Raw genomic sequence first — 23,845 nt, forward strand, 5'->3', positions numbered from 1 at the left:
GCTGGGACTGGAGTTAGACTTCCAGGGTGCAAATTCCACCTCTGGGACCCGTCGCTGTGTGACAGCTCAATGTCTGGTGTCTCCGTGTCCCCATCTTAAAATGGGGAGAAAAATAGATACAGTAGTGCCATTCTCTTGGGCTAGGCTGAGGGTTCATATGGGTGATGTCTCTCTAAGATGCTTGGTACTCAGTGAACTTCAACTATTACTGTCATTATTACAACTTCAAGTCATGAAATTCCAAAAGCTGAGATGTTGGAGCAGAGAGCAGAGGATCTCATCAAGAGGAGGGACCCTCTGGATTTCCCAGTAAAGAAGTGTCCTCTCTGGGGATCTGCTGCTTGCTTGCCTCCAGGGACAGGGCACTCCCTCCCTCCAAAGAGAGCCATGATGAGGTAGATCTAGTTGTTAGACAATTTTCATATATTGAGGAAATCTCTTGTTTCCCAAGGAGTCCCTACTCCACCTGGGGTGTCGAGAGGTCAGCTCTTGTCCAGGCTTTGAAAAATGGGGGTGGGTGTGAAGGGAACCATAGGGTTGTCAAGTACTGAGCATTCTGGGTTATTGGTTCTTGGAGGTGGGGCTGCCCTCTTGACCTGCCCCGCCCCTACAGAACCCCAGGGCTTGGCCAGCGCGGGGCTTGGAGTGTGTTTTGCTGAACACCTGGTCCCACCCTCTTGTCATTGACGAAGCTGGTGTATAGGGTGAGGGTAGCCAGGGCTGGAATCTGCTGAGAGGCTCACCCATTGTGGACACTGGCTGGGCTAAGATTTCCCTGGGAGGGTCTCTCTAGGATTAGGATGCAGCAAACCAGACCCCCTCAATTGAAATGGGGTCCATGGCCTCTTCAGCATTTGACCCAGCAGCACATTCTCTCAGAAAGGTGGTACTATTTTAAGGTTCCTTACAGGGAAAGTTAAGGCAGGGGCCTGTGACCCTCCACATAGGCCTGGGGGGCCTGTTTCCCTCATAGGCCCTGGGGGAAATTTTTAGAAAAGATGCAAACTCCAGGCAGTGTTTCCCAGTGGTTAGCACACAGTTCAAGGCACCTGACTGCCTGGGATGTTCCACTGTGTGACCTTGGGCAAGTCACTTCCCCTCTCTCTACCTCAACCCCTCATCTGTAAAACGAGGACAATGCCAACAGCTCCTTTGTGGGGTTGTTGTGAGGATTAAATGAGTCAGTATTGAGTATAAGCTTATTAGCAATAAAAGCTAAGGAGCTTAGGGCTTCCCTGGTGGCACAGTGGTTGAGAGTCCGCCTGCTGATGCAGGGGACACGGGTTCGTGCCCTGGTCCGGGAAGATCCCACATGCCGCAGAGCGGCTGGGCCCGTGAGCCATGGCCGCTGAGCCTGAGCGTCCGGAGTCTGTGCTCCGCAACAGGAGAGGCCACAACAGTGAGAGGCCCGTGTACCACAAAAAAAAACCCAAAAAAAACTGAGGAGCTTTATTAACATCATCACTAAAAGTCTGTGTTTGTTGGGAACTGTATTTATTTGTTAAGGCTGCTGAAATAATGTGCTGCAAACCAGGTGGCTTAAAAAAACAGAAATGTAATCTCTCCTAGTCCAACAGGCCAGAAGTCTGAGATCAAGGTGTTGGCAGGGCTGGCTTCTTTTTTTTCCGTTTTTTTTTTTTTTTTTTTGGCCGCACTGTGTGGCATGTGGCATGTTCCCCAACCAGGGATCAAACCCGTGCCCCCTGCATTGGGAGCACGGAGTCTTAACCACTGGACCTCCAGGGAAGTCCCAGGGGCTGGCTCCTTCTGAGACCATTAGGGAGAATCTGATGCAGGTCTTCCAGCTTCTGGTGGTGCTGGCAGTCCTTACTGTTCTTTGGCTTGTCATACATCCCCCAGATTTCTGCCTTCATGTTCACATGGCATTCTCCCTGTGTGCATGTCTCTGTGTTCAAGTTTTCCCCCTTTTATAAGGGTACCAGTCTCATATTGGATTAGGGTCCACCCTACTGTACTATGACCTCACCTTAACTAATTGCATCTGCAATAACCCTATTTCCAAATAAGTTCACATTCTGAGGTCCTGTTGGTTAGGAGAACAACATATGAGCTTGGGGGAGGAGGGAAACAATTCAACCCTAATAGAACCTGAAATTCGAGGCTCTATTATCCAGAAACTGGTGAACATGACACGTTTTCACCAATTAGAAAAGAGAAGCTAAGAGGCCGAGAAGAGATAGGGCCAAGAAAACAGGGAAACATTTCAGTACCAGGGACAGCGGTTCGCGTGTTTGTTTTGTTCTTTTCTCTCGCTGCAAACCTTCCAGACCCAGAGGCTGATGGAAGGTTATTCAGGGGTCTCACCGAGACCCTCCTAGGGCCAACACACTCCATCTTCTGCATATAGGGCTCCACAGGCAAGAAAGGACCCAAGGAGAAAGGGCTTTGCTCCTATTTTACATCTCCCTGCAGCCCAATTTCTTGCCAATCATGCCTAATTTCTCTCAGTCTTTATGGCTGATTTTCATAGTGCTTCTCCTTTCCCTGAAGACCTTGGGAGATTCTATTCAGAAAATAGAAACACCAAAAAAAAAAAAAGTGGAAAGACGAGGCATGCATTGGAAGAAGACATGGGCATCAAATATAATCAAAAAAGAATAAGCACACACAATTTATAAAGAGGGGATGTTTGTAATATATCCCAATTACAAGTTTTTATTCTGGTAAAATTACGTAACAAAATTTACCAACTTAACCATTTTTAAGTGCACAGCTCAGTGGCATCAAGCATATTCACATTGTTGGGCAACCATCCCCACCATCATCTCCAGAACTTTCTCATCTTCCCAAACTGAAACTCTGTCCCCATGAAACACTGATTCCCCATCCCCCTCCCCCAGCCCCTGGCTCCCACCATCTACTTCCTGTCGCTATGGGTCTGACTCCTTTGGGTCCTCCTATGAGTGGAATCATACTGTATTTGTCCTTCTGTGTCTGGCTTATTTCACTGAGCATCAGGTCTTCAGGGTTCATCCATGTTGTAGCAGGTGTCAGAATTTCTTTCCTTTGTGGTCCTTTTATAGATGGACCACATTTTGCTTATCCATTTATCTGTTGATGGATATTTGGGTTGTTTCCACCTTTTGGCTATTGTGAATAATGCCGCTATGAACACAGGTGTGCAAATATCTCTTCGAGTCCCTGCTTTCAATTCTTTTGGGATATATACCCAGAAGTGGAATTGCTGGATCATATGGTAATTCTATGTTTAACTTTTTTTAGGAGCTGCCAAAGTGTTCTCCACAGCGGCCGCACCATTTTACATTCCCAACACATTTAAATGTTTTTTAAATGCTAGAAGCTATCCTCAGCTCTGCCTGGTGCCCCTTCCCCAGGGCTGCAGGGCACCTCTCAGGCCTGGGGCGGGGACCCCTCCCCATCACCAGGCCCAGCTGGTGGGAGCAGCCGCGTAGTGAGTGCAGCCCAGCAGGATGCGGCTTTAATTAGCTCCAGCCCGGGGCGGAAGTGGTGCCCACGGAGCTGTTCCTAGGGGCTCTGCACAGGGGGTCCTCTTCGGGGGAGGCAGAGAGACCATGGGGAGGGAGCTGGGCATGGAGGACACAGGACTCGACAGCATCAGAGCAGCCAGCCATGGTCTCATTTCACAGACAGTGAAACTGAGGCCCATAGGGGTTAGGCAAACCCAGCGCTGGAGCCCGGATCCCTATGTCCATCCCAGGGAACTTGCCTGCATGCTCTAGCCCGCCTCGGGCCAACATCTTTCAAAATATCTTTGATCTCATTGGCCTTTCTCTGGGCGCCTCCCTCTGCTCGCTCCTCTTCTGTGTCTGTCTCTCAACCTTTCTTGTCTCTGTGGCTCTCACGCTTCTCACCCCCCGCCTCCATTCAGGACTTCCTCCAATCACACCCTCTCTCTGGACTACTTTAAGGCTGGCCCCGCCCCTTGCCTCTCCTGATTGGCCCTGCCCTTTGACGCCACACCCCACCCGTGTAGCTCTGCTCCCCGCCCCTTGGTGGGTCCATCCCACCGCACCCTCGGACCATCCTCTCTGATGGGGGAAACTGAGGCCCACACAGGGGCAGCGTCCCATCCGAGACCACAGAGCTGGTTAGTGGCAGAGTCACTGTGCTCCTCATTCCAGTGTTGAGGCCTCTCCTGACTCCTTGGGGCTGCTGGTGCCCTCCCCACCCTCCTCCCTGGGACAGCAGGTCTGCCCCCTCTCCCCTCCCCCACCTCGCCCCGCTTTTTAGCATCAGCCACGTATTTAATTAACAGCTGATTCTCCTCTCTGCCTTTCCCTGTCTCACCCTTTGGGAAGTGTACGTGTGGGAGGGGAGAGCTGAGCTACTCCTACTGCCCCACCCAAAGGGGGCTCCAGGCTCCTTTTCTCTTTTTGTTTTTTAAATTGTAGTAAAATACACATAACATTAAGTTTACCACCTTAATCATTTTTCCTTCTTTTCTTTCCTTAAATATTTTTTATTGTGGTTAAATACACATAACATAAAGTTGACCATTTTAACCATTTTTAAGTGTGCAATTCAGTGGCATTAAGTACCCTCCCACTGTTGTGTAACCATCCCCACCATCACCTCCAGAACTTTCTCATCTCCCCAAACTGAAATTCTGTCCGCATGAAACACTAACTCCCCACGCCCCTGGCCCCCACCATCTACTTCCTGTCTCTATGGATGTGACTCCCCTGGGGACCTCCTCTGAGTGGGATCACACAGTATTTATCCTTCTGTGTGTGGTTCTTTCACTGAGCATCACATCCTCAAGGTTCATGTATGTTGTAGCATGTGTCAGAATTTCCTTCCTTTTAATTTATTTATTTGGCTGTGCCGTGTGGCATGTGGGATCCTATTTCCCCAACCAGGGATCGAACCTGCACCCCTGCAGTGGGAGCGCAGAGTTTTAACCACTGGACTGCCAGAGAAGTCCCGTTTCCTTCCTTTATAAAGCTGAGTTAATATTCCATTATACAGGTGGACCACGTTTAGTTTATCCATTCATCAGTCAGTGGACGCTTGGGTTGTTTCTGCCTCTCGGGTATTGTGAATAATACTGCTGTGAACATGGATATACAGCATCCTTTTCTCCTAACACCCATTTTTGTCTCCCCTCCAGGCTGTGCCTTTCTCACCTACTGTGCCAGGGACTCCGCCATCAAAGCTCAGACTGCCCTGCACGAACAGAAGACCTTGCCCGGGGTGAGTCCTGGGTGCTGTCTGGGAAGGGAGGGGACACACGGAGGAGATGCTTTCTGCCTGGGGAAGGCTAAGGCCCTTCCTGGGATCAGCTGTGAAGCCCACGTGCTTCTGGACTCAGAAGGAGGCGTAAGGAACAGGGAGACAGAAATCATCACCAGAATGAGCATTTCTTGTGTGCCTACTGCATCCCGTGCTGTATACTTCACATCAGGGTGGTTGTGTGGTGTGCAGGCTGCATACTGCACAAGGGCACCTGACTTTGCATGTGAGTGTCATTGGACTGAAACCTGCAGGATGAGGAAATATTGGCAGGGCAGAAGGACAGCCCGTGCAAAGGCCCTGGGGCAGGACCGGGCCTGGCGTGTTGGAGGAACAGTGTGGAGGCCCGTGTGTCTGGAGCAGAGTGAGCGAGGGGGAGAGAGGGAGGAGGGGAGGGCAAGGAGGTGAGAGAGGCAGATGTGCAGGGCCCGTAGGCCTCAGGGAGGAGCCTAGACCCTACCTGTTTCTCACCATAAAAAGGGAAGGGATTGGGCTTCCCTGGTGGCGCAGTGGTTGGGAGTCCGCCTGCCGATGCAGGGGACACGGGTTCATGCCCCGGTCCGGGAGGATCCCACATGCCGCGGAGGGGCTGGGCCCATGAGCCATGGCCGCTGAGCCTGCGCATCCGGAGCCTGTGCTCCGCAACGGGAGAGGCCATAACAGTGAGAGGCCCGCATACCGCAAAAAAAAAAAAAAAGAAGGGGTTCTCTTTCCCCTTGTCCTCATGGAGTAAATGAAGCTATGGCCCCTTAATGTAATAGTTCCTCCCCAGGGAGAGCTGGCCCAGACTCTGTCCCTACTGGTCTCTCTTATCAGCCCTTTCCTCTTTGGGTGGGCAGGAGGTCCCTGCCCCTGGTAAAGGAGGGATGGTCCCCCTGAGCCAGCCAAGCCAGGTCTCCAGTGAGAACTGTGGCACCCCCCACATGAGTTCGGGGGTGGGGGTCGCCCCTTCCCTCTGGAAATCTCAGGGACCCTTCAGCCTCAAGGGGATTCAGCGGATGCTTTGGTGGCATCATGCCATCACTGCTGGGAGCATGGGCACAGCACGGCTGACAGTGGACAATCTGGGGTTCGCCTGCCAGGGACGTGAAGCTGTGGCATGGGTTTGACTCAACTCTGAACAAGCATCAAAATGTTTGGGAGGGGGTGGCCTCAACCTTATCTTTCAGAACAAAGAGCCCCTCTTTGGAAGGTGAAGTGGCCAAGGCAAGAGCATACACTTTGGTGGCCACATCAGTGGGCTCCTCATTTAGCTCCCACCTGTTTTTGCTGTGTGACAGTGAGCCAGTAACTCAACCTCTCTGATCTTCAGCATCGGAAGAGTATAATGGGGTGAAACTGTAGAGAAGGTCATGGAGGGATTCACAGAGTAGGTGGCATTTGAGAAGAGACTTGAAAGATGAGAAGGCAGGGCATGCCAGGAGAAGGAACAGGACATGCAAAGGTGACTTAGAGCCTGTGGAATAAACACCATCCGGAATTCACTCTTCTCCCTCCCTTGGACCTTCTGCCAATACCTCCCCAAACCAACCGGAAACTGGAGGGCAGGTCCGTCCATACAGGTTAGCGTTGAGGGGCACAGTGGAGTTCTATGGGCTGTATTAGTTATCTCCTGATGCATCACAAATTACTGCTCAACTTAGTGGCTTCAAATAATCAGCATTCGGGCTTCCCTGGTGGCGCAGTGGTTGAGAGTCTGCCTGCCGATGCAGGGGACACGGGTTCGTGCCCCGGTCCGGGAAGATCCCACATGCCGTGGAGCGGCTGGGCCCGTGAGCCATGGCCACTGAGCCTGCGCGTCCGGAGGCTGTGCTCTACAACGGAAGAGGCCACAACAGTGAGAGGCCCGCGTACCGCAAAAAAAAAAAATCAGCATTCGTTATCGCACAGTTGCCAGGGGTCAGGAATTGGGGTGTGAGTTTGCTGCGTGGTCCTGGCTTTGGGGTCTCTCCTGAGGTTGCAGTGAAGTCGTCAGCCAGAGCTCGACTGTTGGCTGGAGGCCTCAGCGTCTCTCCCTGTGGGCACCTTCCTCGTGCCTGCTGCTTGAGGGAGGGGCCTCACAACTGGGCTGCTGGCTTCCCCCAGGGCACGTGATCAGAGCCAGCGTGAGCCAGGAGGAAGCCATGGCGCCTTTTATGGCTTCCTTTCAGAATGACACACTCTCATTTCTGCCATATTCTCTCCTGGCAATTTGCCAGGAGCCAGGGGGCCTTGGGGAGAGACACCTTGGAGGGACAAAGTTTGGTAGTGGATTTGTCCAAGTTCTGGCAGCCAGCAAGCAGCAGAGCAGGGATATGACCTTCATGGTCTGACTGCAGACCCCACGCTAGCAACAGCCCCAGTGCTGTTTCCAAATCCTTCCATATCCAGTGGACTTTTTTTTTTTTTTTTTTTTTTGTGGCATCAGGTCCTGGCTGGAAGCTCTGACTCTCTGTTCAGAGAAATCAGTACCCACATGGAGATTTGCCAACGTTCCTAGTAGTTTCCCTCCACCCCCATCAGCTAAGTCCCTCTTCCCCATTCCCCTGTGCCCATTTTCCTGATGAGATCACTGAGATCCAAAGCCAGTGACTTTGGCTGCCTGAGGCCTCAGGGGCCTGTTCCCTCTGTGTTGGGGGCTAAAGCTGGGTTCTGGCAGACGGTGGAAGAGCCAGGAGTCAAGGAGCCATCCCTCCCTGTATGCCCCGCCCCTCTTTCCAGTCTGGTCTCTGGTCCGAGGCCTCTTCAGGATGTAAAGATGCCAGTTGCCAGGGGTTCCTTCTCTGTGTCAGGCTCAGGGCTCTCTGTCCTCCTCTCTCTGCTCACTCTCCCAGCCCATGGATCCAGTTCTTTCATCCATCTATCCAGCCACCAGCAAACTTTCATTGAGCACCTATGCTGCACTTCTCTCGCCAGCTCTGTGTGCAGAAACCACCCCCTGGTGACTCTCCCAGGCACCCCAGACCCAGCAGAGCTCAAACTGGCCACAGCATCCCCTTTGAACAAGCTTCTCCTCCTCCCTCCCCCATCCCCCCTCCAGCCCTGCCATCCCCACATCCTGCTCTCCAGAGCCTCTCCTCCATGTGTCACCCCTCCCCCCACATCTGTGATCCTGTGGGTTCACATCCCAGCTCCACCCCTCCCAACCTGTGTGACCTTGACAGTGTCTTTCCTTCAGAGGCTCAGTCATCCTTGTCTCCAAACTGGGCATCGCCAGGTCCATCTGACCAGGCTGGAGAGAGGGTCGTTAAAAAATGTGGGTACAGGGCTTCCCTGGTGGTGCAGTGGTTGAGAGTCCGCCTGCCGATGCAGGGGGACATGGGTTTGTGCCCTGGTCCGGGAAGATCCCACATGCCGCAGAGCGGCTGGGCCCGTGAGCCATGGCCGCTGAGCCTGCGCATCCGGAGCCTGTGCTTCGCAGCGGGAGAGGCCACAACAGTGAGAGGCCCACGTACCGCAAAGAAAAAAAAAATGTGGGTACAAAGTAGATTCCATTTTTGGAGATGTTAAGCTCTTATATTTTGGTCTCCGGCAGCCCCTAGAAATTCCTCACTCCCCGTATACTAAGGACCCGGGAAGAACACCAACCTCTAGGTCGTGCGGAGAACATGTGGGAAACTGCCTTCCTACCTGGAGAATCTCTACGCTGCTTTCAAGGCGACCCCTGTTATCTCCTCCCTCTGCTCATCCCTGACCCCTCAGGGCCAGGGGTGTCTGCGTCTGCCTATGTCTCCCCCTAGATTGGGGGTCCCTTGAGGGCAGACCCTGACTTTCAGGATGGGAGTAAATCTGGGGGTGTAGATGTCTCCTAGGGCCACTCTAACAAGGCACCACAAACTGGGTGTCTTAAAGCAACAGAAACTTACAGTCTCCCAGTTCCAGGAGCCAGAGTCCAAGATCCAGTTGTCAGCAGGGCCGCCCTCCCTCTGCAGGCTCTCAGGGAGATTCTATCCCAGGCTGTCTCCCAGCTTCTGGTGGTCACTGGCAATCCTTGGCTTGTAGACCCATCCCTCCAATCCCTGCCTCTGTCATCACGTGGCCTTCTTCTCTGTGTCTTCAGCTCTCCCACCTCCCTCTGCCTTTCTCTCTCTCTCTCTCTTTTTAAAAAATATTTATTTATTTATTTATTCATTTGGTTGCTCTGGGTCCTAGTTGCGGCTCGCTGGCACCTTAGTTGTGGCATGTAAACTCTTAATTGCGGCATGCATGTGGGATCTAGTTCCCTGACCAGGGATCGGAGCCGGGCCCCTTGCATTGGGAGTGAGGAGTCTTTTTTTTTTAATTAATTAATTTTATTTTTATTATTTTTGGCTGCGTTCGTTCTTGGTCCTGTGTGCAGGCTTTCTCTAGTTGTGGTGAGCAGGGGCTACACTTCATTGCGGCGCGTGAGCTTCTCATTGTGGTGGCTTCTCTTGTTGCAGAGCATGGGCTCTAGGCACGCGGGCTTCAGTAGTTGTGGCTTGCGGGCTCAGTAGTTGTGGCTCGTGGGCTCTAGAGCGCAGGCTCAGTAGTTCTGGCACACGGGCTTAGTTGCTCCTTGGCATGTGGGATCTTCCCGGACCAGGGATTGAACCTGTGTTCCCTGCACTGGCAGGCAGATTCTTAACCACTGCGCCATCATGGAAGTCTGTGCCTTTCTCTCTCTCTTTTTTTTTTAAATAAATTTATTTATTTTTGGCTGTGTTGGGTCTTCGTTGCTGCGTGCGGGCTTTCTCTAGTTGTGGCAAGCAAGGGCTACTCTTCGTTGCGGTGCGTGGGCTTCTCAGTGCAGTGGCTTCTCCTGTTGCAGAGCACGGGCTCTAGGCACGCGGGCTTCAGTAGTTGTGGCTCGTGGGCTCAGTAGTTGTGGCTCATGGGCTCTAGAGCGCAGGCTCTGTAGTTGTGGCTCGCAGGCTCTAGAGCGCAGGCTCAGTAGTTGTGGCGCATGGGCTTAGTTGCTCCGCGGCATGTGGGATCTTCCTGGACCAGGGCTTGAACCCATGTCCCCTGCATTGGCAGATGGATTCTTAACCACTGTGCCACCAGGGAAGCCCCTCTGCCTTTCTCTTATGAGGACACCAGTCGTTGGATTTAGGGCTCACCTAAATCCAGGATGACCTCGTGTCCAGATCTATCACTTAATTACATCTCTAAAGATGCCTTTTCCAATAGGTTCCCATTCACAGATTCCAGGGGTTAGGACTTGGACATATCTTTAGGGAGAACAACCATTCAACTCACTACAAGGGGTGACCACAAAATGAAGAGCCAGATATAAGGGTCACTGTGGGCAGCATCTCAAGGGAGAACCAGGTGACCTGCATTGATGACCTCGCGGAGGGCAAACAGGATGGCTTCTTGGAGGGGGATGCATTTGAGCTGAGTCTTGAGCAATGGGGAGGATTGTGGCAGATGGGGGTGGTGTGAGCACGGGGTGTACCAAGACTTGGAAGCAGGAACATGCCTGGCCTGCTGAGTGCAAGGACATGTGAGATCCTGACGGACGAGTTTACTGCCCCCAGGGCCACTGGGCAATGTCTGGGGACGTTTGTGGTTGTCATCACCGGGAGATGCTGCTGGCATCTTGTGAGTAGAGGCCAGGGATGCTGCTCCAAACCCTACAGTGCACAGGACGGCCCACCACAATGGAGAATTATCCAGCCCCAAATCAACAGTGCTGAGGCTGAGAAACCCTGTTTTGGAGAATAAGGAGCTGGTTAATGTTCTAGAACGGTGCTAATAGAAATAGAATGCAAGCCATGTATAGCATTTAGATTTTTCTAGGAGCATCATTTAAAGAGTAAAAAGAAACAGTTGAAATGAATTTTAATGCTATCTTTTATTTTAACCCACTATCTCCAAAATCCTATCAAGAGGCAGTCAGTAGAGCCCACGTAAAACTTACTAACAAGATAGTTCACATTCCTTTTTTTCATCCTAAGTGTTCCAAAATCCGGTGTGTGGATTGCACACTTCTGGTCCATCTCAAGTGGGACACTCAGTGGTTATCAGAGATGCTCAATCTGGATTTGCATTTTATAAAATTGACAGTTGAAAAAGTAGATTCACTTGCCCAAATTGTCCTAAACATACTTAAAGGTTTTCCAAGAATGAAGTCGGCTAGTATCAGTTTTCAGACTTAGGTTTACCTTTATATTAATTTTTTTAAAAATAAATTTATTTATTTATTTTTGGCCGCGTTGGGTCTTCGTTGCTGAGTGCCAGCTTTCTCTAGTTGCGGCAAGCGGGGGCTACTGTTCGTTGCGGTGCGCGGGCTTCTCTTGTTGCGGAGCACGGGCTCTAGGTGTGTGGGCTTCAGTAGTTGTGGCTCACGGGCTCTAGAGCGCACGCTCTGTAGTTCTGGCACATGGGTTTAGTTGCTCTGAGGCATGTGGGGTCTTCCTGGACCAGGGATGGAACCCATGTCCCCTGCATTGGCAGGCAGATTCTTAACCACTGCGCCACCAGGGAAGTCCTATATTAATTTTAACTAAACACAATTAAACACAGTTCCGTTTCTTGGTCACGCAAGCCACATTTCAAGTGTTCAGTAGCCACATGTGGCTGTCGGCTGCTGTAGTGAATGGCATAGTTCTAAAATGTTCCAGGCCAAGGGTCAGCCAGCTTTTTCTGTAAAGCAGAAATGTATGGCTTTGCCGGCCATACAGCCTCTGTCACATCTACTCAAAGTGTAAAACAGTAACAGATGACAAGTGAACAAATGGGCGTGGCTGTGTGCCAGTAAAACTTTATTGACAACAACAGATTGGGCGCCCGAATAGCGCTGTAGTTTGCCAATCCCCATTATAGACCATTGCTGTCCAATAGAACTTGAAGGTGGAAGTGTTCTCTCTGTGCTGTCCAGTAGGGTGGCCACTAGCTCCGTGTGGCTATGGAGCCCTTGAAAAGGGGCAAGAGTGACACAGGAACTGAAGTTTTAATGTTATTTAATTTTAACAGATGTAAATTTAAACTTCCAATGTCTACACGTGGCTAAGGGCTACCGTACTGGACAGTGCAAATCTAGAATGTTCTAGATCAGGGATCAACTACTGTTTTGGACAGCCCAGACCCAGAATGTTCCAGACCAGGGCTCAGCCACCATATTAGACAGTGCAGACCTGGAATGTTCTAGGCTGGGGGTCAGCTACCATGTTAGACTGTCCAGGCTAGAATGTTCTAGACTTGGGGTCAGCTACCACGTTAGACAGTGCAGACCTAGAATGTTCTAGGCTGGGAGTCAGCTACCATATTAGACATAGCAGCATAGAATGTTCTAGAACCAGGAGCATGGTGCAGTGTCATCATACATCTAGGTTAGAGAGTTCTCGGTCTCTCTTTGACACCTGTTGACAGTTGGGGACGGGTGAGGAGTCTCAAGCAATGCCCTTCTCTTCTTGGGCCTCAGTTTCCCCAGGGTTATCACTGTTTCCCAGCACTGCCAGGGCACCTCATCCATCTGCCATGTCAGGGGGGCACCAGGGCTGCTGCTCACCCCATTTGACAGGTGGGGAGACTGTGGTGAGAGAGAGGAAGGGATTTGTTTGAGGTCACCCAGCAGAGTGAGGACTGCAGCTCCACCCACCCAGTTCCACAGACCTTGAACCTCTGGCTTCTCTGGCTCACTTCCTGCAAGCTGGCCCCCTTCCTCCCTGGAGGTGAGGGCTGATGTTTGATAAAGAAGAAGGAGGTGGCTTGGGGCTGGACCCTGGAGACGGAGGGGCCCCTGGGGGCCACCTCCTGACTGGGGCAGCATTCTGTGGGAGTAGAGCCTGGCTTAAAAATTTTTTTTTCTTAAAATTTGAAAAATACTGCATACTTAGAGAAAAGTGCATGCAACCCAACTGATTACAAAGCAAGCACCCTGTTACCACTACACAGTTGGCACCCTGGACACCACCCCGTCCCGTGTCCCCAAGCCCAAGCCCCTCTCTTCTGCTGGAAGAGCTGCTGCCCTGACTTTTACAGTAACCAACCCCTGCTTTTCTTCTGGTACCGCGCCCGTGAGATTCAATATCACGCCTCAGCGCTTTGCACTTTGTCATCGCTGTGTGGTATTCCATGGCTGCGACACACCATTTATTCGTCCACTCTTCTGCTGGTGGACATATGGGTTGTTTCTAGTTTTGCTCTTAAGGCATAGAGATCCTTGCCGGTGTTTTGTCTTTGGTGGACACGTGCCACGTTTGGGTCAGGTGCATACCCAGGAGTTCCGATCCCTGAGTACGCGTATCTTCCAATTCTGATGAGCGAAGAAGCTGATTTGGTGGGTGAGCCTCCCTGCCTGAGAACACCCGCAGAAATGGAATCAGCCTTTAAGAACAAGCGCTGGAGGCTTGCTTGCTGATCGCACGAGGAGGCATGGGGGCTACTGCGCAGGAGACCCCCTTGCCTGTCAGCGGCAGCTGAGCACAGGTGTCCGAGCCCCCTCCCAGGCGTCTCCGCCAGAGGATGGAGCCTCAGCCGGCCGCAAGAGAAAGCCCACCCCGCGGGCTCACGTCTCCGCGCACGCCCGTGTGCACCGCTCGGGAGTGGGGGCCGGGGCTGGGTTGCGCTACAGACAGACAGCCACCATCTCTCCTGTCCCCGTGTGTGTGCGTGTGTGTGTGTTGGAGGAGACGTATAAAGTGGACACTTCTTTTTTTCTATCTCTTGATGACCCAGGAGGGGAGTGGTCCCCGTCGTTTGCCAGCTCGGTGCATCTCTCCGTGCCCTGGCAGAGCCCAGGCCCCCACCCCCCATAATGCTGCTTTCTGCAGCGAGTGACCCACCCACTCCCACTTCCAGTTCTCTCCTCAAGTATGACAGCGGCATCCGTGGGGGACGCAGTTTAATCAAATCTCAGCACTCTGGAATAGGATCCTACATTGAATAACAGAATCCCAGAATAGAACCCAGAATGGACCGCAGGACCCTGGAATCCATGCTGGGCAGATGTCTCCGATTCCCGCAGGGGTTCTTTGTTGGCTGTCAAACCCCAGGACAGGGTTCCTGCGGATGGAAGGGATCCCCCCTCCCCTCTTCACACCCCCACCCCCATCAACAACAAGCAACAGGTCCAGCTCCCGCCTCTTGGACAGTGAGGGGCTGGGCCATGTGAGGCAATGCCATCTCTTTCTTTGTGAAGGCCTTGGGGGGTGAGGGATGCCCCAGACCAGGCGGCCGCCCTGCTGCTCATCTGAGCACCCTGGAAAAGGATGAGTTTGTCCAGGTATGAGTCCCCCCACAGGCCCTTCCTGAAGCCCCTTCTGTGCTCACAGGGGTCTCTGAGGTGGTCCCTTTGCACGATCCACCCCCATATCCCATGACTTGGCTCAGAGTCAAGCCAACACTGAGAATGGGCGGGGGGCCCCAAAGCACCACATGTCTCATGATTTGGCTTCCCCAGACCTCAGTCTCCTCGTCTGTAAAGTGGGTTTGCAGAGTGTTTTGAGGGTCCTGTGAGGTGACACAGGCCAGATGCTGAGCACACACTTGGCAAATAGATGCTGAGTGAATGAACTCAGGGTCCCAGGCAAGTCGAGCTGTGGGACTCTGGCCAGTCATGTCTCTTCCCGAGCCTGTTTTCTCCCGTGAAATGGGGACAGTGCAGACATGCCTGGCACGAGCTCTTGGGTTACTTCCCGTGCAGGGCACTGTGCCCAGCATGCCTGCCTCACTCTTGCCGACAGGACAGGAGTCTGGAAACCATAGGTCTCATCTCGTTTCATCTCAGTTGTCATTTGTGAACCCTATGCTGGGTCTTTCTGGGGAGGAGTTCCCAGAGCCCCTCAGCCCTGACTTCAGGAGTTCATCCCAAAGAGGGACGGTGTGTGTTTTGGGGGATGTGTCACCATCAAGGCAATGCCTGGGCAAAGCAACCAAAGCAGATGGGGATGGAGGGGAAGGCTTCGGGGGTAGGTGGCATTCAAGGGGCTTGTGGGGCGAGGATGGGGTGTACAGGGGCGCATTCCAGCCCTGTGTCCTCGGGGTGTGGGAGGAGGAGGGGGCAGGAATGGCTGGGACTGAGCAGTAAAGGTGCCTCGAACGCCAGGATGAGGAGCTGGCACTCTATCCCAAGGGCAATAGGGAGCCAAGGCAGAATCTAGACCAGGAGAGGGGCTTGGTCTGAGAGGTTGGGCTGGGGCTTGGCTGGGAGAGGAATAGGCTGGAATGGTAGCCCAGGCGGCCCAGATAGGGGTCCACTTTGCTTCCTTCCCCTCCACACCATCCAGAAACCACCCAGGTGGGACTTTCCCTGGGCCCCCACATCTAAAGGCATAGCTTTGCAAATCCAGGAGAATATTTTGGGCCCCAGCCTGTCTACTGAAGGATCTTCCTGCAGTCCCTCCCCACAGTGGCCTCAGTTTCCCCATCTGTAATATCCACAGGTCAGACATATGGGACCCTGTTTTCCCAGTGGTGTATGGCTTGATTGAAGTCACTCAGCAAAAGCTAGGTGGCAGAGCAAGAACTGGATTCCAGCCACTTAATGTTTGCCCACCCAGAGCCCTATCCCACCTGATCCTTGGCTGGAGGAATGGCTGGGTCCTCAGAGGCCCCTGAGGAAACTGGCAGTAGGTCTGACCCCTGCTTCTGATTTTCTCCTCTCTCTTTCTGATTTGCTATCTGTAAAAGGGGCATGTTCCCATCTCATAAAGTTGTTTGGAGATTAAATGAATCAGTAGATGTAGGTATTGCTCCAACATGCTCCCCTGCCCCACCACCAACTCCTATTCATACTTCAAAACCCACTGCAGATTTTCCATCTTCAGCGTACCCCCTTTGGCTCTTCATTGTTCTCGGCTCTAGGCTCTCCCAGCACTTGATCCTTCCCTCTGCCCCAACCCTGACCCTATGAGTCTGGAAGTGTCTGCATATGCCTCTGTTTCCCCCTCTGCCGGACTAGTGGGGTGCTCCCTGAGGCTGCAGAATTACTCAGCATGAGGCACAGGGGAATGTTGTTGAATAAGTGAAAAGAGGAAGGCAGGGGGCAGGGAAAGGGTGCAGTGATGGGGAGCCAGAGAAGGTGGAGGAGGGAGGAAGGGCACTCGGCAGAGACCTCAGTGGGACAGATGGAGAGAGGGAGCCGGAAGGAGGTGGGCAGAGCCAGATGGGCGGGTTGGGGTGGGGGGGAGACCCAGCTCTCCCCTGGCACGCCTCCTCCCGGCTTGGGCGGGCAGCGCGCGCAGGGCCCGGCCTCTGGCGGGTGGATCGCCTGGGCGTTGGGCGCAGAGAACGAGGCGCGGAGCCCGGAGCCCGAGTGTGCGTGCGGCGTGTGCACGCCCGTGCGCCCAGGGCCAGCCGGGCGGGAGGCGGCACATGGATGCCAGCCTGGCGCGAGTCTGCAGGCCGGTGGGTAAGGCGAGGCGCGGGTCCGCGGGGCGTGGATGGCCGGGCCTCGCAGCCTCGGCTTTCGAGTGGGCGACTAGAGAGGAAGGGGATGCCCACCTGGCTTCTCAGAGCCAGACCAGGACCACCCCCCCGCCCCCCCGCCGACCTGACCCAGGAGGGAGAAGGGGCCTCCCAGTCGGAGGCGGAAGGTCCCAGGCTCTGCAGCGGGTGGGGGAGATGGGAAGCAGGTAGCCAGGCCGCGAGAATGGGGTGGGGGTGGAGGATGCCGTGATGGGGGCAGGTTCCCTCCCTGTGGTCCCCCTCCCTCGCTCCCTCCCTCGGCTCATCCATCTCCAGAAGATTATATTTAAATATCTCTTTTGTGCAAGGCAGGAGCTGGGCTCGCCCCTAAGAGGCGGTTTCCATGGCAACAACAATTGCCAGCTTCCGTGTGGTGAATCAGCGTTGCCATGGCAACCCCATCCTCATCTGTCCAAGGTGCTGGGGGGGGGGAGGTGAGGGCCAGCGGAGGCGGGTGAGAGGGGTGGGGGAACGGGAGGCTGCAGCCCAGGTGCCCCCTCCCCCCCACCTCCCTTCACCACCTCAGTCTGCCCTCAGCCCAGAAACTGGTCCCATCGGTTGAGATAATCTCCCCTCCCGCCTCCAGCTAGAGGGGTGTGGCACCCAGGTGAAGAGGGCCCAGGGTGTGTGTGTGTGTGTGTGTGTGTGTGTGTGTGTGTGTGTGGTGGGGGAAGGGGGATGTGGTCCGGCCTTTCCCAGGTGGTCAGGGTTCCTCTGAGGGTGTGGCTGGGTGGCAGGAAGATTGGGCTGGGGGAAGTGGGGGCCAAGTGGGGAAAACAGAAGCCTCTCTGGTCTGGGGCTCCCAAGACTGTGTTCACACTGAGGAGGCCCATATGTGCCCCAAACACACACTCAGAAAGAGGAAGAGTATCAGAGCGGGAGGGGCTCACCGAGGGGAGGGGAAGCAGAAAAATAACCTCTCCAGGCCTTGATTTTGACATCTGTAAAACAGAGTAAAAATTGTGCATCTTTCTGAAAGCTTGCTGGGCAGCTGCACTGTGATTTAAAAACATGTTTATCAAGCACCTCTGAATGGCTGTGGGGATCTACTCTGAGATTGTCTGACCTGGGAGGGGGGCTGGGACCAGCACTCGTTCCAACCCCAGGCCTGGTGCAGAGGGACCAGGTGCCTTTCTATGCTGGTGGGTGATGGCCACTTCCTTCTAGTCAGTTCAGTTCAGCAAACTCGTCTGATTCTCTCCTGTACCCTGCCCTGAGGGGCAGGGTTGTGATGTTATGGTCTCAGTCTGGAGGGAAACAGAGCAACACATAGACACTTCCTGCCCTGAGGCAGAGGGAGGAAGGGACCCAAAAAGGTAGAAGGATTGCCTGCATGGGGGCTTTTGAGCTGAGTTTTGAAGGATGAGCAGGAGTTCATCAGAGACACCAGGTTGGGAGGAAGATTCTGTTCTAGAATCAATAGAGAAGCAAATGCCACCCAACCCCACATCCCTCAAATCTGTTCTGAAATATTCGCATTAGCTGATACCCCTGGCTGGGTAAGTTGCAGGAGTGAGAGTTAGAGAAGAATTTCTTCCACTGAACAGTTCACCGGTTTCTTCCATTTTCAGTGCTGGGAGTGGGGGACAGAGTCCAGAACAATAAGTCCAGATTGCAGGCCAGTCCACTGAAGTATGACAGTTCCCCCCACTCGAGGCTCAGGGAGCTGGCCAAAAGTAGCTGCCTTGGTGTATCAGTCAGCTACTGCTGAGTAATAAACTGCCCCAGCCATTTTATTTGTTCATGATTCTGTTGGTTAACAAGCTCAGGCTGGGCTTAGCTGGGCCATTCTGCTGGTTTGTCCTGAGTCATTCATGCAGTTGCAGTCAACTGGGGCTCGACTGAGGCTAGCTGAGCCAGGACTCCCATGCGTTGTGTGTCAGCAGGGCATCTCTGTGCATGAGATCTCCCGTCTTCCAGTAGCTCGCCTGGATTTGTCCACCTGGCAACCTCCATGGTTCCAAAAAGGCAAGTTCTCTTGCGGGCAAGGCTTGGAACTCTTACAACTTCACTTCCACCACATTCTCTTGGTCAGAGCAAGTCGCATGGCCAAGTCCAAAAGGAAAAGGTGGGGAAATAGACTCCAGTTCTTGATGAGAGGAACCACAAAGTCACATCACATACAGGGACTGGAGGAGTTGGGCCATCTTTGTAAACAATCTATCACACTTGGGGAGGCAAGAAGACTTCCTGGTTGAAGGGTTATTGTTACTGGGCTTTGAAGGCAAAGTGGGAGTTTTCCAGGCAGCAAGAGCAAAGCCCTGTAGGTGGGACCATGTGTCATTTGGTGTGACTGAGGTGCTGGCTGCTGCCAGAGGTTGGTGGGATGCTGAGGCTGGGGAGGTGGACAGGAGTGCCCAGCAGAGCTCAGGTGAAGCTCCCACCCATGCTACCCCCACTGCCCACCTTGACCTCCCTCCCCCCTCTCTCCACAGATGGCACGGCCAATCCAGGTGAAGCCTGCGGACAGCGAAAGCCGAGGAGGTAGTTGTCATCTCTCCGTGGCCACCAGGCTGCGGGTTGGCAGAGGAATGGGAGGAGGGAAATCTTTGCACAAAGGTGGTGGGAGAGGCAGAGGCCCAGGCTGGGGTGGGGTGGGAGAGTAGGGAGGCTGTGTCCCCTCCTCCTAACCACAGGGCCACAGGCTCAGCAGTGGGAGGTGTGGCCAGGTCCTGCTGCTTTCCCCTAGAACTTGAAATACCCGACTCGTCTCAGGGTGCAATAACGGGGATCTTCAGACGCAGAGGGGATGGGGTCCCTGAAGGACTATGGATTGGTTTCTGGGCTCTGCGTGTGTGTGCATGTTTGCACGTCTGAGCAAGTGCAGGTGTGTGTATATGAGCATGCATTCCTGGGCACGGCTGTGCGCAGATGTATGCGAGTGTGTGCACAAGTGCATGTGTGTTTCTGGCAGGTGCAGTGGGGGTGCCTGCCTGTCTGTGTGCACATCTGCGTGCCTGGGCTGTGCGTGGGTGTATATGTTCAAGCGTGTGTGCTTGACTGTTCCTGGCTGGGCGCGTGGGTGTGCAGGCTGGGCCCTGTGTCTGCATTAGGCTGGACCTCTGGGTGGCTGTGTGCCCATGGGGAGATGCTTGGCTGTCCCCAGTGGGATCCAAGGCTAGTCATTCTTGGATATTTTTGACCCCCCTCCCCATCTCAGGTGGATTGGGGGCTGAAGGAGAGCAGCCAGCCTTGGCGGTGCTGTAGGGGGTAGGGCTGTTAGGACCTCTGTGTATGTGTAGGATCCTGTTAAAGCCCATTGGAACTGGGAGCCTGTTTTCACACTCTCCAACCTGGCTTCCACTGTGGGTCAGGGACTAGAGAGGGGGGATCTGCATGTTTTCATCTCTGTCTCTCTGTCTCTCCTTCTCTCTCTCCTTCTCTCCCTCTCCCTCCATCTCTGTTTCTCTCTCCTTATCTTTTTCTCTCCTCCTATCTCTCTGGTTCTCTTTGTGCTTCTCTATGTATCTCTCTTTGCCTCTTACTGTCTCTCTCTTTGCCTGTCTCTGTCTCTCAGTCTCTCCCTGTCCCTCTCTCTCTCCCTCATATGTCTCTCCCTCCCTCCCACCCCTATGAGTGACAGCTGCCAGAGAACGGGTTTCCATAGTAACCAAGCTCACCCTTCCTGGAAGAGGAAGCTGCCGCGTTCCTGATTACAGGGGAGCAGTGCAATTCCCCCGGGGGGAGGGGGGACAGAGCTCTGGTACCTCACATGGGAGAGGCTGGTCCAGACTGGCCCCTGGCCTTAGAGTTGGGCAGGTCCCAGCCAGGCCTGCAGCCAGGCCCCAAGCCAACCCCAGGCTCCCCAGGCACCTGGTCTTGTGCCCACACACTGTTCGTTCATTCAACAGACGTTGATTGCTTGGCCCCTCCTGAGCCCTGGCAAGGTTGGGCGGGGAGCTCTGCTGGGCACTGTGAGGATGCAGGGGCCCTCAGCGCTCACCCCTGCCTGGAAAATCTAGATGGCAGACAGACAGACAGACATGGACCCAGGCCAGGCAAGGCAGTTCCTAACCCTGGTACTATGTGTGGACTCTGAGTGCACAGGAGGGAGAGGCCGTTTTGCCCAGAGGGTGGAAGCAGTTGGACAGAGAGGCATTCCAGGCAGGGGGCACTGCATGAGGTGGGACCTCGCAGGCACGTGGAAAGGTGGAGAGACCCAGGCAGGGAAAGCGCGTGGCTGTGTCCTCCCTCATACGCGCAGAAGAGGGCCCAGGGGGGTCCAGGCGCCCTGCTCCACGCCCTGCTACCTCCACTCTGTGCTGGAGGGATGGAGAAATTCCCGGAGCCTAGGACTCGGCTGAGGTGGTGTCTCCGCCCACAGGGGACCGGAAGCTGTTTGTGGGGATGCTGAACAAGCAGCAGTCAGAGGAGGACGTGCTGCGGCTGTTCCAGCCCTTCGGGGTCATAGACGAGTGCACCGTGCTCCGGGGGCCCGACGGCAGCAGCAAAGGTGATGGGCCGGGGGCGGGGCTAGCTGCCGGGGGCGGGGCTGTGGGGGGCGGGGCTGGAGGGATGGGGCGGAGCGGGCACAGGAGAGAGCGGCGGGATCCAGGGGGCGGGGCCGGGCTCGTGGGGCGGGGCTGGCCCACAGTGGGCGGGGCCTAGCACGTATAGCGCGGGCTGGAGGGATGGGGTCCCGCTAGGTACACAAGAGGGTGGGGCTCGCTCAGGAGGCGGAAGCGGCATATGGGAGGGCGGGGGCGGCTCCGGGGGTGGGGCGAGCAGAGACTGTCCAGTCCCACGTGGTCCTACCCGTGTGCTCGTGTCCGTCTGGGACTGCCTGTCTCCACCTGACTCTGTCCATGGGGCTGTTGCCGTCTGGATTTGCCTATGTCCTGTGCCTGATCCTGCTTGCTCCACCGTTCCTGTATGGTTGTACCATGCAGGAATGATTGTTTAATGATCTCCAGAAACTTGTTTTCCGGTCTACTCACGTGACTGCATGTACCTAGGGTTGAGTATCACTCCGCCTGTGTCTCTTAGTCTCTGACACTCTTTCTGAGTGTCCAAATGGCTATTTCTGTTTGGGTATCCATGTGCCTGGTGGTTTCCGTCTACCTGATTCTACGTGTTCAGGTTCATCTGTCTGGGACTGAGTCTCAGTTTGCCTGTCTCGGCCCTGGTGACTTCATCTTACTGGGACTGAATGTATCTGATGGTCCCTGACTGTTTATTTGCCTGGCTCTTTTCTTGTAATTGAGATATGATCACATACTGTAAAATTCATCCTTTGAAAGTGTACAGTGAAGTGCTTCACAGAATTCACAAAACTGTGCAACTGTCACCACTATCTAGTTCCAGAACATTTTCACCCCCCTTCCCCCAAATCTGCCTGGCTCTTCCATAGCCCTCTCTCTGTCTGGAACTGTAGCCTATGACCGTCTGTCTGGATTTACCTGTGTCTGGTGGTCTCTGGTTGTCTGTCCACCTGATTCTCCCCTTGCCTGGTGACTTTTCATCCCCATCTATCCAACTCTGGCCACATGGGCGTATCTGTCTGGGTCTGAGTGTACCTCTGCCTGAGTGTGCCCACAGGACTGCATCTCTCTGTGTCTGTGTCTGATGGTTTGTCACTCTAATTCTACGTATCTGATTACAACTCTGCATCTCGTGGCATCGGTGGCTGGCGGGCGTTCTCTAAGCCCGTCCCCTTCACTTGTTCTAACGGGCAGGGCCTGCCTCTCCACCTGTGCACCTCCTCACACCCTCTGATGAGGTCTTGGACAAACCGCTATCTGGCTGGCTGGCTGTGTGCTTGTCTTACTGTCTGATCCTTCCTTGTCCAGCTGTCTGTCTGAACAAATGGCTGGCTGTCTCTCGGATGTCCGACTTTTGGGCTGCCTGTGTCCACGCTGACTGGCCGTGCAGGACTGTCAGCCCCTCTCCTGTGGCCCCTCACCCGTTCCCCTTCTCTCGGAGCAGGCTGTGCCTTCGTGAAGTTCTCCTCCCATACGGAGGCTCAGGCGGCCATCCACGCCCTGCATGGCAGCCAGACCATGCCGGTGAGTCGGAGTTGCCCTGGGCGATGGGGGTAGGGGTGGGAAAGGAGCAAGGGGACCCGGCCTTACCATCCCAGCCATCTGGTAGCCCCTGGCCCTTCTTCAGAGAGGTCATGGTGGGGGGAAGAGGCGCAGTCTCTGATGGTGGTATGGGTGGGTGTATGTGTGTGATTGTGTGTGTGAGCCTGCAAGTAAGTGTGGAGTGCGTATGGATGTCCTGCCAGCAAGTGGCTGCCCGTACGCGAGTACGCGCAGGCCAATGTGTGTGTTGGTGTGTGCATATGTGCATGTCTGTGTGTGAGCATGTGGTTGTGAGTAGGTGGGTCAGTGTGCACACGAGGTGTGTGTAATGGGTTTGGATACGTGTGCACGTGTGCGCTGGTGCATACGCACACGTGTATACGTGTGACTGCATACACAAGCGTGTTAAGTGGGTGTGTTCGTGGGAGCACACGTGTGCAAATATGTAGCTGAGTGCACATGTATGTTTATGTGCGAGTGTGTATCTGGGTGACAGGGGAGCGAGTGCACCTGTGTACATCTGTAGGAGTGTGTGAAGGCAAATGTCTGTGTGTGGAGGGGTGAGCATGCATGTGAATGTAAGCAGTAACGTGTGTACATGTATGACTGTGCACGTGAGTGTGTGAGTATATGTGCACGTATTTGGGAGTGTATGCATGTGTATGTGTGAGTGTCAATGGTGAGTGTGAGTCTGTGTGGGCGGAATGCATGTATAAGTGTGTGTAAATGTGTGTGAGCCCCAGAGGAGCAGGAAGAGATGGGGCTGGAGGGGCCTGCAGTTCAAGGCTGAGAAGCATGGGGTTCCTCCTAGGGTGATGGGGAGCCCCAGAGGGAAGGGACCAGGTCATTTGGAAATGTCCCCGTGGGGCCAGAGTGGGGAATGGGCGAGTCTGGAGTCGGGAGCCTGTGAGCCTGCAGCAGTGAGAGGCTGGAGGGGACCACACAGGTGTTGGGGGTGGCCCTGCCTCCCAGGAAAGTGGCCCTTGGAGCCACCATCACTGTACATAAATGTCCCAATCTGCCACGGGGAAGAGAGGCCTTGGGGACCCACTGTCTGTTGTTGTGGAAAATGGGTGTGAAGAGCAGGGCAGTCTCAGATCCTTCCTTCTATTGCTCTCTGGGTCCTCAGACATCAGTTTTAGTCCCTAGAGGGGCAGGAGTCAGCTCATCCGAAAGTCAGGCTTTCTCCTGCTCCGAGCTGTCCAGTGATGGAGCTGGTGGGCGGCGCAGGGAGT

General features: G+C 54.2%; 1 protein-coding gene across 1 annotated transcript in view; it reads left to right on the forward strand.

Annotated features, from left to right (window-relative positions):
- The window catches only part of CELF5 (CUGBP Elav-like family member 5), a gene marked incomplete at both ends in the record, with an annotated part of 47,373 nt that overhangs the window by 14,303 nt on the left and 9,225 nt on the right, over positions 1–23,845 (forward strand). Inside the window, 4 exon segments of the mRNA XM_081230848.1 lie at positions 5,114–5,196; positions 19,023–19,074; positions 20,912–21,040; positions 22,513–22,592. Of these exon segments, the coding sequence (XP_081086974.1) occupies positions 5,114–5,196; positions 19,023–19,074; positions 20,912–21,040; positions 22,513–22,592 (344 nt within the window).

Source organism: Mesoplodon bidens (assembly GCF_964165515.1).
Source record: "Mesoplodon bidens genome assembly, chromosome: 4".
Lineage (NCBI taxonomy): Eukaryota > Metazoa > Chordata > Mammalia > Artiodactyla > Ziphiidae > Mesoplodon > Mesoplodon bidens.